The 10,971-nt window shown below is 35.7% G+C and overlaps 3 protein-coding genes across 4 annotated transcripts; 2 read left to right on the forward strand and 1 right to left on the reverse strand.

The window, feature by feature from the left end:
• On the forward strand, window positions 1-6,267 carry LOC108464415 (casein kinase 1-like protein HD16). Of its 2 annotated transcripts, none has more exons than XM_017764705.2 (17): window positions 1-379; window positions 1,082-1,544; window positions 1,987-2,112; window positions 2,201-2,274; window positions 2,387-2,456; window positions 2,544-2,599; window positions 2,712-2,783; window positions 2,879-2,973; window positions 3,086-3,152; window positions 3,239-3,368; window positions 3,458-3,676; window positions 3,763-3,893; window positions 4,630-4,804; window positions 4,905-4,995; window positions 5,298-5,455; window positions 5,562-5,750; window positions 5,971-6,267. In XM_017764705.2, the coding sequence occupies exons 2-17, from the start codon at window positions 1,137-1,139 to the stop codon at window positions 6,028-6,030; spliced, it is 2,121 nt and encodes a 706-aa protein (XP_017620194.1). In that variant the 5' UTR covers window positions 1-379; window positions 1,082-1,136; the 3' UTR covers window positions 6,031-6,267. The 2 variants fall into 2 exon arrangements, with proteins under 2 accessions (XP_017620194.1, XP_052880125.1); XM_053024165.1 differs by lacking the exon at window positions 1-379 and adding an exon at window positions 390-507.
• Window positions 6,268-7,106: 839 nt separating this feature from the next.
• Window positions 7,107-7,932, forward strand: LOC108461472 (uncharacterized). Its single transcript, XM_017761328.2, has 2 exons — window positions 7,107-7,496; window positions 7,574-7,932. Exons 1-2 carry the CDS (start codon window positions 7,317-7,319, stop codon window positions 7,652-7,654), a joined length of 261 nt encoding a protein of 86 aa, XP_017616817.1. The 5' UTR covers window positions 7,107-7,316; the 3' UTR covers window positions 7,655-7,932.
• A 209-nt stretch (window positions 7,933-8,141) lies between these two features.
• Window positions 8,142-10,569, reverse strand: LOC108461471 (uncharacterized). The gene is made up of 3 exons (XM_017761327.2): window positions 10,201-10,569; window positions 9,598-9,666; window positions 8,142-8,857 (listed from the first exon to the last, which is right to left on the reverse strand). Exons 1-3 carry the CDS (start codon window positions 10,501-10,503, stop codon window positions 8,240-8,242), a joined length of 990 nt encoding a protein of 329 aa, XP_017616816.1. The 5' UTR covers window positions 10,504-10,569; the 3' UTR covers window positions 8,142-8,239.
• Between the last annotated feature and the right edge of the window lie 402 nt (window positions 10,570-10,971).

The raw sequence follows: 10,971 nt of genomic DNA on the forward strand, positions 1-10,971 counted from the left end.
ACCTTAAGAAAACCATATATATATTACTTTTTAGATGATTTTAGGCTTTTTATTTTTTTGTTTGATACGTAAAAGATCCTCACCCAAATCTCCACCTAATAAACTTTCTTATTGTCTATCTTCTCTTAAATTTCAATTCAATCAATCTCTCAAGAAAGAGTTTATTTTTCTGCCTCTTTTTGTTACCCTAAATTTTGGAATAAATTTCTATCTTCATACCGCAATAATTCAAAGAACAAGACTGGTTTTTATTTATTTATTTCAAAGTCTTGATTTTTGTATCTGGGTTTTTAAAATTAAGCCCAACAAATGTATCATCTGAACATATCGTTAAGGATCTGAGCTAGACCCATCAAGTTCTTTTGAGGATATTTGATCTGTGAGTTCTTGCTTTAGCTTGTTTGATGATAAGTTTTAGTTTTGATTATATGTTTTTGATGAGAAGTTGAATGATCAGATTCCAGAATTTGGTTACTGAGAATCTGATTTGAACTGATTATATAAACGGTTGCTTTTTATGTAAAGTTTTAAAATTTTGTCAGTTTTATGGGGGTGATGAGTGAAATATGAATATTGTTGATCGAGCTTTGTTGTTTCCTTTTGATAGATATAATGAACTCAAAGTTTTGTTGTTTATTTTTTCATTGTAAATTATCGATGATCTATGAAGTGTGAATTGCGTTGATTTTTTTATATGTTTTTAGCTACTTTTACTTAATAGATATATGGTACTTGGCAAATAATATATTTCTTGTTGAAGGGTATTTGATTAATTGCTAAAAGTATTCTTTTTGGTTTATCTTCTTTGAGATAGCTTCTTAGTGGATGATTATAGTAACAATTGTTTGTTTCCTTAATTTGATCATTTGTTCTCTGATTGTGTTATTATTGTGTATAGTTTTGATGGCATGAGAGGTTAAATTTTTGTAAATCTTGGTTATTTGTGGAAGGGTACCTTAAAAATGGTTAAATATTTAGTTATGGATTATATGAGCTTTCCAAATGTGTAGTGTTTTGCTTACGAGACATGTGTTAATTAGTTTCTATATCGGTGGTAAAGTTGTTAAACTTTTTCTCACAGGATTTTGGAGGGGAGCTGAGGGAACTAAGTGGCATGTGAATTGCACGCGGTGAGGATGCCAGAATTGCGAAGTGGAGCCCGGAGGTCGAAACACCTTGATGATCTTCAGCCACCTCCTCAACCGGTTGAACAAGCGGAGAATTGGGTTCTGCCTGCTCAAAACAGAACCAGGAGGAGAGTTGGTGGAAGAGGAAGGGGTAATGCTGCCGGTGTAGCCAAAGGGCCCTTGGCGGCAGTACCCACAAGGCCAACGGCCGCTGGTAGAGGCCGGGGCATTAGGTTGATAGATTTAGATCCCGAACCGTGTCAGGTTCTTCCTCAGGCTGAACCTTTGGCTGCCGCTGGACCTGCTTTCAACCGAGTAGAAGTAGTGGCAGATAAAGATATTGCGATGGAGGGTCGGAGTGCTGATAAAATAGTCGGAGTTGAAGAAGAAGCTAGCACCACCCCTGTTCCTGAAACGGTAGCTCCGTATTACATGCTATATCTTTCCTTTATTCATGCTATATCTTTCCTTTATTGTTGAATACAATTATTTACTAATTAAATTATCTGTATTAAGTTGCTTATTCTGTTAAGCCCCTCTTTGGAAAACGAACTGTCTGAATACGAAATTCTTTTCCTAGTATGCTCTTAAACTAAGAGCTAAGTACTATCTTACTAACAGCTATCATATTAATACAATTCCAAACCTAGTGATTCTTCATTTAAGCATTTTATAAACTATTCGAATAATTATTTGTGTTGAATTTGCGTGAAAGTGATGAATGTTTTAGCATCAAGTAACATGGATTCCAGTTGTCTGTCTTCTATTCCGAGACTTTTACTGTAAAACATTCCTAGTATTAAGTTGTTCACCTTGAGGAAGCTCTTGACTGAATACTGTTTTTCGTTACTCGTTGCAGGTACAAGTGGGTAATTCTCCTGTATATAGGTTAGAAAGGAAATTGGGTAAGGGCGGTTTTGGCCAAGTTTATGTTGGCCGAAGGACAAGTGGTGGTAGTGATAGAATTGGACCCGATGCAATTGAGGTATTTCTGAGAAACTTGTGCTCATGTTAAAGGTTTTTCCACGTCAAACCACTTGGGAACTAATGTGGTAAGATTTGTTTCATTGCAGGTGGCCTTGAAGCTTGAGCATCGGAACAGTAAAGGTTGCAATTATGGTCCACCTTATGAGTGGCAAGTGTACAAGTATGGTGTTTTTTAATCATCAAACTTTTAGCAAGCTTTTGTTCCTACATATTTTACTGCAGTTGTTTAAATTCTCACATTTTTTGTTTTAATCTCCAAATTAAATGAAAAGTTCCCTAAATGGGTGTTATGGGATTCCTTCTGTGCACTACAAGGGTCGCCAGGGAGACTTCTATATTCTTGTGAGTTTTGATTTCAAGCTTCTTAGTGTTTTATTCCAAAATTATCTAATGTACCTTAATCATAAAGAACTTTATTGAATATTTCAGGTGATGGATATGCTTGGTCCCAGTCTATGGGATGTTTGGAATTCTCTAGGACAGTCGTAAGAAATAATAGAATCTTTTTTCTTTTGTTCCTCTGTCATACCTCTTCGGGCATGTTTACATTTATCTACTATATTCTCTCAACTTTGGTAATATTTTGTACTATGACAGGATGTCACCAAATATGGCTGCATGCATTGCGGTGGAGGCAATATCAATTCTTGAAAAGCTTCATTTAAAGGGGTAGGCCATATCATAACTTTCTAAAACATATTGGATTCAACCTCCTATTTTGCATAGTCACAACTGATTGTCGTTCTGTCATCTGCTTGAAAAAGGTTTGTCCATGGTGATGTGAAGCCTGAGAATTTTTTACTAGGGCTACCTGGATCAGCTGATGAGAAGAAGCTATATCTTATTGATCTTGGTTTAGGTATGTTCTTTTGAGTTCTCTCATCCCCTTTAATTGTATGTTCTTTCCAAGGTTTCAGGCATGAGTTCATTATGGTTAACTGTTAGTATTTTCTTCCTCTCCAACCAATCAGCTTCGAGATGGAAAGATGCACAGTCTGGTCAACATGTTGATTATGATCAGAGGCCGGATGTTTTCAGGTGTGTAGACTTGTTCTTAAGTGTTCGCCACTTACTGCTTATGCTCGGTGTTAATATCTTCGCCCTTCGGGTATTTCTTCTATCAGGGGAACAATCAGGTATGCTAGTGTGCATGCGCATTTGGGTCGGACTGGAAGTCGTAGAGATGACCTTGAGTCATTGGCATACACATTGATATTTCTAATAAAAGGGCGGTTACCATGGCAGGGTTATCAGGTTCGTGTTGTTGTTTCGATTAAGGATTTACTTAATCCGATTTACTTACTTCCTCTGAACTATTTTTCCTTTTGTCTGGAATTTTACAGGGTGATAACAAGAGTTTTCTGGTTTGCAAGAAAAAGATGGCCACTTCTCCAGAGTTGATGTGTTGCTTTTGTCCTGCCCCGTTTAAGCAGTTCCTTGAGGCTGTTACAAATATGAAATTTGATGAGGAGCCCAATTATGCAAAGCTTATATCCTTCTTTGAGAGCCTAATTGAACCATGCACTCCATTGAGACCGATAAGAATCGATGGAGCTCTTAAGGTGGTTTTTATATCTTTTCCTTCAATTAAATTGGACTGGATAGCCTTTTCAATTAAACAACCTTTTTGCTGTCTTCTATTGTATAGGTTGGGCAAAAGAGAGGAAGACTGGTCATTAATTTAGAAGAAGACGAACAACCTAAGAAAAAAATACGACTAGGTAGTCCTGCTACTCAGTGGATTTCGGTTTTCAATGCACGTTGTCCTATGAAGCAGAGGTAAAGTTTTGCATTTTTCTTGTTAAATATAATTTCCATTTTTTCCCCTTCTGCTCAAACATTTGGCTAAATCTCGACCTTGGGATGTTGTTTGCTAGTTTATCCGAGTGGTATGAATGATCAACATTTGCTTTTATGTTATTCCCACAGTGCATTAATTTCATCATGTTTTCATCATCACAGGAGCATATTTGGAAACTCTATTAACTGTATATAAAAGCAAGCCCCTTAGGCGAATCTTCACTGTGTATTTTAGCCATATATAGTTGTAGTTGAATCTATAGCTATATTTGAAATTGAGCACGTTTAAATTTAACTAGAAGCTCCTTTTTTTTTTTTTTTTTAATGTGAATTGTTTTAGCATTTCACTAGCTTATAAACATGTCCATGAACCGAGCTGTCCACAAGGCTCACGGGCTAGGCCATTGATAAGGATCTTAAAACCCTTGTACTCATGCTTATAAACATGTCCATGAACCGAGCTGTCCACAAGGCTCACGGGCTAGGCCATTGATAAGGATCTTAAAACCCTTGTACTCATAGTCACTGGTTGTTCAAACTTGGCCTTGGTCTATTAAAATTAGACTGCCAGTATCTGATATTTGTTTGGTGGTGCATTTTGCTTGAAATATATGATACTGAACAATGAGCTGTTAAACTTGTTTTGCGTTTGTTCATCTTGAGGTAGTTTGTGAATGGTGTTTATCCGACCCTTAACTTTTTATCGAAATTGTAGATATCACTACAATGTAGCAGATTCAAGGTTGCGCCAGCATGTAGAAAAGGGTAATGAAGATGGATTATTTATTAGTTGTGTGGCATCGGCTGCTAACCTCTGGGCCTTGATCATGGATGCGGGAACTGGTTTCTCGTCCCAGGTTTATGAATTGTCAACCGTCTTTTTGCACAAGGTTGGAAAATTACTCAAAAGTACTATTTCCTGTTATTTTTGTGTGCGGATTGTGTACATTCTTTTTACTTGCTCATTTAATACTTATTGGATTTCATCAGGATTGGATTATGGAGCAGTGGGAAAAGAACTACTATATTAGTTCAATAGCTGGAGCAACTAATGGAAGTTCCTTGGTTGTTATGTCAAAAGGTTGGTAAATTCTTATTTTACAATTTAGCCTGGAAGTTCAAGACACCTATGTTACTAGGATTCTTCAATTTTCTTGAAATAGCCGTATTTAAGACCCATTTCCATCACAACTCGGATGTGTGTATGAGGATTCTTCAAAGATCCTCTAAATACATAGAAACACTTGGGAAAAAATGAATATACTTATGCCAGATGTATTCATATTTGACATTCGCGTTTAAGTCTGAATAACAATGGAGATTTTTATACACATATAACATAAATTATATTGACAACTGTTACAAAATTCCGCGACTTTGTAGGGACTCCTTACACTCAACAGTCATACAAGTTGAGCGAATCTTTTCCCTTCAAATGGATAAATAAGAAGTGGAAAGAAGGCTTTCATGTAACCTCAATGACAACTGCCGGGAGTTGCTGGGGTGTGGTAATGTCAAGGAACTCTGGGTTCTCCGATCAGGTATTCGTTCCTTTTCATCTTTATGTATGTCTTCGGTTTTCTGCTACCCTTGATTTCTCCAAAGCAGCTACTTATACTTTGTATTATATTTAATTCATGATTCAAGGTTGTGGAGCTTGACTTTTTGTATCCAAGTGAAGGAATACATCGGCGATGGGAGAGTGGTTACAGAATAACATCTATGGCTGCAACCGCAGACCAAGCTGCCTTCATACTAAGCATTCCGAAACGAAAAATGATGGATGAAACTCAGGAAACTCTGCGCACATCCGCCTTCCCGAGCACCCATGTAAAGGTGTGTATTGCTTGCCTATGTTGTTTATATTCTTTGTTTTTCTTGAAGTATCCACATCCAACACCCATATTCGTCATATTTTTTGACACGAACGTCAAAAAGCTTAGAAAATTTGTAGATATCCGGATTGACTCTCACATTTGAATCTGAATAACCTATTCTCTTTGATTATATATGCTCTGGAGTTTGATGTTTATGTGATGATTGTTTATGTTTGCAGGAAAAATGGGCAAAAAATCTGTACCTAGCATCAGTTTGCTATGGGCGAACTGTGTGCTAGTTCTGTGTGTTGTGGAGTGGGGTGTGTCGGATACAAATATGTATCCAGACATGAGTATGTTTTACTTTTGATGTAATTGGAGGGTCATATTTATATTTCTGTATTCATATCCGAGATGTGTCGGGTACGGGTTTCAGATACAATTATTTTAAGAAAAACAAAGAGTCATATAGTAACATAGCTAGTTTAACTTGCTCCATAAAGAAGAAATAATGATTCGAAGATCAAATTTTGAAAGCTGTTTCATGACTTTATATACATAGGTGGGGTTGGTGGGAAACCGGTTCTGAAATTTTGAAGAACCACTCAAATGTTGTTGCTCGGGTAGTATGGAGAAATCAGGTTAAAATGGTTTTTTTTTTAAATATAAATTATTATGAATTTTTAATTAAATCGAGAATTTCTTTTTAAAGTTTCAAAAGTAAAAATGACATATATGATTATTCAAAAATAGAATTTACACGAAATAAATACTTTTAATTTTATATTTTGGGGTTGAATTCTTGAGCCAAAATATGTTGCTCGAAAAATTAGACTTAAAATTTGGATTGCATATTCTATCCATGTATAAAAGATGCAATGAGTATAAAAAGTGACATCAACATGAAGTTAAGACTAAATATGTATAATATTTAATTATAAATATTATATATTATGTTTTAATATTTTACTACATTCTAAATAATAAAATTAATATTTTTAAAATTAGATTGGTGATTGAATCAGTAAAATTTGCGTTTGTTAGTTCGATTAATTAAATAATTAAAAAATTCATAAAAAAAACCAATCTTATGCGTCTCTTTGAATCAATATCTTAATTGATTCCTGATTCAATCAATCGGGTTTGTCAATTTAATTCAAGTTAGACAACTATGAAAAAAAAAACATTTGAACAAGAAAAGACCCTAAAAAATTAAAAATTTCTAATTTTCTATACTTACCAAGGAGTCCAGATTAATTACCATACCACTAATAATACTATCTCTTAAGAGTTGAATATTGTTATCTTTTTCAATTCTTTTGGGTTATATGTTGAAACTCCAAGCTATCAGTTAGTTTGGTATATATTCTTTTCATACAAAACAGAACTAGAAAAGCTAAAATTCTAACCAATTGTTGATGCAGTTGGTAAGCCACTATAGATTTTGTTATACCATACAATAATATGCCCAAACCAATCCGTAGGCTTGCTTTTAAGGAGAAGATGCCTCCATTTTCATTCCATTGTCTTTCTTTAGTTTCTTAAAAAAGAAGATTCATTGATTTTGAAAGAAGACAAAGGAGAAATGTGTCCTCTGAGGTTCTTGCTGGTGTTTCTCTCAGCAGTTTTAGCAGGGTACGTAACATGGAGGACGGCAAATTCGTCATCCAATATTGACGATGATGGCGGCGGCAATGGCAATGTAGTTTCTGAGGATTCTGGGAAGATTGTTACCATAGAAAAACAAGAATTCAGTTCCAAAAGGGTATATGCCAGAAATGTTTCATTTTCTTTTCTAGGTTTCTGGTTTTTGTTTCTTACTTTGATTTACTTGTATTTCAGATGGTTCAGAATGCATTCTGGGTGTTTGTTGACATGGCTAGTGGGAAGTATTTGTGGAGGAATTTCAAGAATTCAGAATAGGAAAAGAAGTTGAAATATCGACTCTGCAAATGTCGAGATTCGAACATAGATCAACTAGATATCAACTTTTAAAGATGACTCATGACTGCACGAATCTCGTACCTAAGAGCCACTTGTATAATTTTTCCATGTTGTACAATTCGAACCTGGAACTTAGTTTAGGAATATGTGTGAATGCAATGGGGGAATCTGGAATGTAAAGAGATGAAATACAGTTTTTCTGGATCTCTACCCTGTAATGAATGCAATCTATCCAAGTATGATCTTTGCCAGAATAATTGAAATTTCCAACAAAATTGTTTCATGACTTGATGAATAGAAATTGAAACTCGAATTCACTCGCGTCCAGATTCACGTAGGAGACGAGTGTTGGTCTATCAAAGACGAGTATTTCAAGAAAAACAAAGAGCTGGAATCGGAGTGACATAGCAGAAAAGTATTACTAGTCATGTAAGGAATATAATAATAGAAATCCACATTCTTGAAATTTTCTTTCTAACAAATCGCCCTTTGTGTTAGATTTCAATAGAACAAACATATGTACAAAATCAACAGTTGATGTTGCAGATAATGTACTGAAGAACATTAGTGCAGATCAACTTGAAGCTTGATAGACATGTATAAAAGTGCAAGGAGGGCACCTTGAGGGAGTGGAGCATATCTTGCTAGATTGGAGCCAACCCACATGGCTATGACCACCAGAACAACCACACTGCTGCTGGTTTTCCCACAAACCCAACTCGCAAACAAAAGACATAAAGTCAGCAAAACGCCACCTCTTCCGCCTAAAACCCATGCAATTACGTAACCGATCTTATAGCCAGCATCCAGCTTTTTATCAAGTAGAGCCATTAGGCTGCTGAAGGTGAGAGAAAACTGAGACCCAAATGTCTGCAGCAAGAACAGCAATATGAAAGCAGATTTTATAACTTCTATAAACGACCCTCTCCCTTGTTGCAGGCTTTCTTCGTCAGCCTCATCACCAGTTTCTTCATAAAAGGAAGAATATTCCTCATTTACTTCATATCGTTTTCGGGATCTTTCTTCTTGCATTTTTCGTTTGAGTTCAGCCCACCTATATATCCTAACCCCATCTTCATACTTAGGACTATGATTCCGCTTTCCTTTGTATGACCTCCCAACGTCCTCTTGAAATGTAAGTGTTTGATCATACCTAATCCTTGTTACTTCGTTAGATAAGACCTGTTCAGAAGTGAAAATGCTTAAGAGAATCAATCATTGATGTCTGAAATATAATAACCCGAAAAAGAAAAATAGTGGGGAAATGGAGACAAAGGAAGTTACTGCATCTGAAGAAGTATATTAGAATTTCTCATCTTAGTGGAAGCATTGCAATGGCCTACAGCCCAAGCAGAAGCAAATTTTCATGACAAGAAGTAACTCAGGGTCATACTTAAGGAACTGAAAGGAAAGTCTTAGTATTAGTAATCTAAAGCGCTCTTTCACTCGTTTGCATTCTCTCCCCATTCTTTACTTCCTAAGAAGCTCATTATTCAGTGTTGGCTTTAGTAATCCAAAGCGCTCTTTCACTCGTTTGCACTCGCTCCCTATTCCTTACTTCCTAAGAAGCTCATTATTCAGTGTTGGCTTAAGCTAGATCCCAGGAATGAAGCTCCAGACCATACACAATCCTACACTTCAATTTTGCATAGAATGGCCACATTCAAGCTTGAAACACACACACTTTTGTGCTTTCAACCTAAAATTTCTACTGAGTCCAAAGATATATAACAAGAATTGCAAAGAACCAACGTCTTTCTTTCTACATGACTACATCTACCCAAAGCCACAACGAGTTATGCTGGTTCAAAGTTCATAACTAGATCCTCTCGATCTAAAGCAACCATTTTCTCAAACTTATTGTAACAATAAAAATCAGCAAGCAATGAATCATGAGAAAACAAGGAAAAAGGAATTCTCACTTCATAAGCATGGCGGATGCTCTTGAATAGCTCACTAGCTCGTGAATGCTTGCTCACATCGGGATGATACTGCCATCAAAACATGAAAGTACATAAACCATAACAAATTCATTTCATAGACTCTTCTTAACTAATATGTATATATATTGATCTCGACCGGAGCCTCATGTTCTTGAACTCTATCCAAAGATTCAAAGAAAAAACCATTTTTAATATATATATATATATATTAAGATAAGATTCATGCGAAAGCAGAACTGGACAAAATTAATAGTATAATAAAAAATTTTAAATTCAGAATCTATTTCTATAAATTTCCTTCACGAAGCATAATAAGTTCACTGTAATTCATATAGCTTCATAAATAAATAAATCATCGGTATATAACAAATTCAACCTCAGAGTAGCTCTAAAAAAGGATATTTTTCGAGCCTCCTATTACAAATGATCATTTCTAGATCACAAAGTTCTTAATAGTTAATTCACAAGATTTTGCAAAAGAAAATTTTAGACCTTAAAAACAATTGGCGGTGAAAAAAAAAATAGTCAAGCATAAATTGAGTTAAAGTAATTAAGAATGGAAAAAGAACAAAAAACGATTACCTTTCGAGCGAGAAGTCGATAAGCTCGCTTGATATCAGCGGAGGAAGCATTCCTAGCGACGCCGAGTACTGTATAATGGTTCTGCTTGCCGTTGATTCCAGTCGCTGGTGTGAACGATGATGATGGCGGTGGGACCCAGCGGTTACGATGTTCGCTCGGGTGTTGGTTGTAAGGGTGGCGCCAGCTGCCGCTGAACGGAGAAGCGGAAATGGAAGGGTTGCCGCCGTTAGCTATGAAGGAGAAGGAGGAGGAGGGGGGAAAGCCGTGGATGGGAGTGGGTCCCACCAAAAGGTGCCACTGCATTGTGGTTCATGGATTTGGTAATGAAATCTACGCCCCTTTTAAATGGCTTTTTTCTTTTTCGCGTTCTGGAGGAAGGAGCAGTTCAGTAAAGGAGGAATGGTAATTTGACTTGCGGGTGACATAGGATATGGTGAATGTCTCGGGCCAACCGTTTAGTGAGATTTTTTGACCCGATAATTGTGGTCTTAGCCCAATGTATTGTATAATTTTTTTTTGTTGTTGGTGAATTATAATAATAAGGTAAAGTCTGATCAATTAACGTAATTAATGTGACTCAAATTTAAATTATATTTGAGACGATAAACAACTTTGACCATCGATCATCACATAGAGTTTTAAGTGTATTAAATTTTATTTTTAAAATACTATTACATTTTAATTTTATATATATATATATATATTCAATAATATTAATAGAAAGTAAAATAGAATATATTGAAACTATAATTTATTTTAGTTAATGGAAGA

This window comes from Gossypium arboreum, chromosome 13 (genome assembly GCF_025698485.1).
Source record: "Gossypium arboreum isolate Shixiya-1 chromosome 13, ASM2569848v2, whole genome shotgun sequence".
Classification (NCBI taxonomy): Eukaryota; Viridiplantae; Streptophyta; class Magnoliopsida; order Malvales; family Malvaceae; genus Gossypium; species Gossypium arboreum.

What these genes read in the sequence shown, in the direction of transcription:
- LOC108461471 (XM_017761327.2), bottom strand. Translation starts at nt 10,503, where the DNA reads ATGCAGTGGCACCTTTTGGTGGGACCCACTCCCATCCACGGCTTTCCC. An exon ending in ATCGACTTCTCGCTCGAAAG is followed by an intron (nt 9,667 to 10,200) that starts GTAATCGTTTTT and finishes TTTTGATGGCAG; the next exon opens with TATCATCCCGATGTGAGCAA. An exon ending in GCATCCGCCATGCTTATGAA is followed by an intron (nt 8,858 to 9,597) that starts GTGAGAATTCCT and finishes ACTTCTGAACAG; the next exon opens with GTCTTATCTAACGAAGTAAC.
- LOC108464415 (XM_017764705.2), top strand. Translation starts at nt 1,137, where the DNA reads ATGCCAGAATTGCGAAGTGGAGCCCGGAGGTCGAAACACCTTGATGAT. An exon ending in TTGGACCCGATGCAATTGAG is followed by an intron (nt 2,113 to 2,200) that starts GTATTTCTGAGA and finishes GTTTCATTGCAG; the next exon opens with GTGGCCTTGAAGCTTGAGCA. An exon ending in GAATCGATGGAGCTCTTAAG is followed by an intron (nt 3,677 to 3,762) that starts GTGGTTTTTATA and finishes TCTATTGTATAG; the next exon opens with GTTGGGCAAAAGAGAGGAAG.
- LOC108461472 (XM_017761328.2), top strand. Translation starts at nt 7,317, where the DNA reads ATGTGTCCTCTGAGGTTCTTGCTGGTGTTTCTCTCAGCAGTTTTAGCA. An exon ending in AAGAATTCAGTTCCAAAAGG is followed by an intron (nt 7,497 to 7,573) that starts GTATATGCCAGA and finishes CTTGTATTTCAG; the next exon opens with ATGGTTCAGAATGCATTCTG.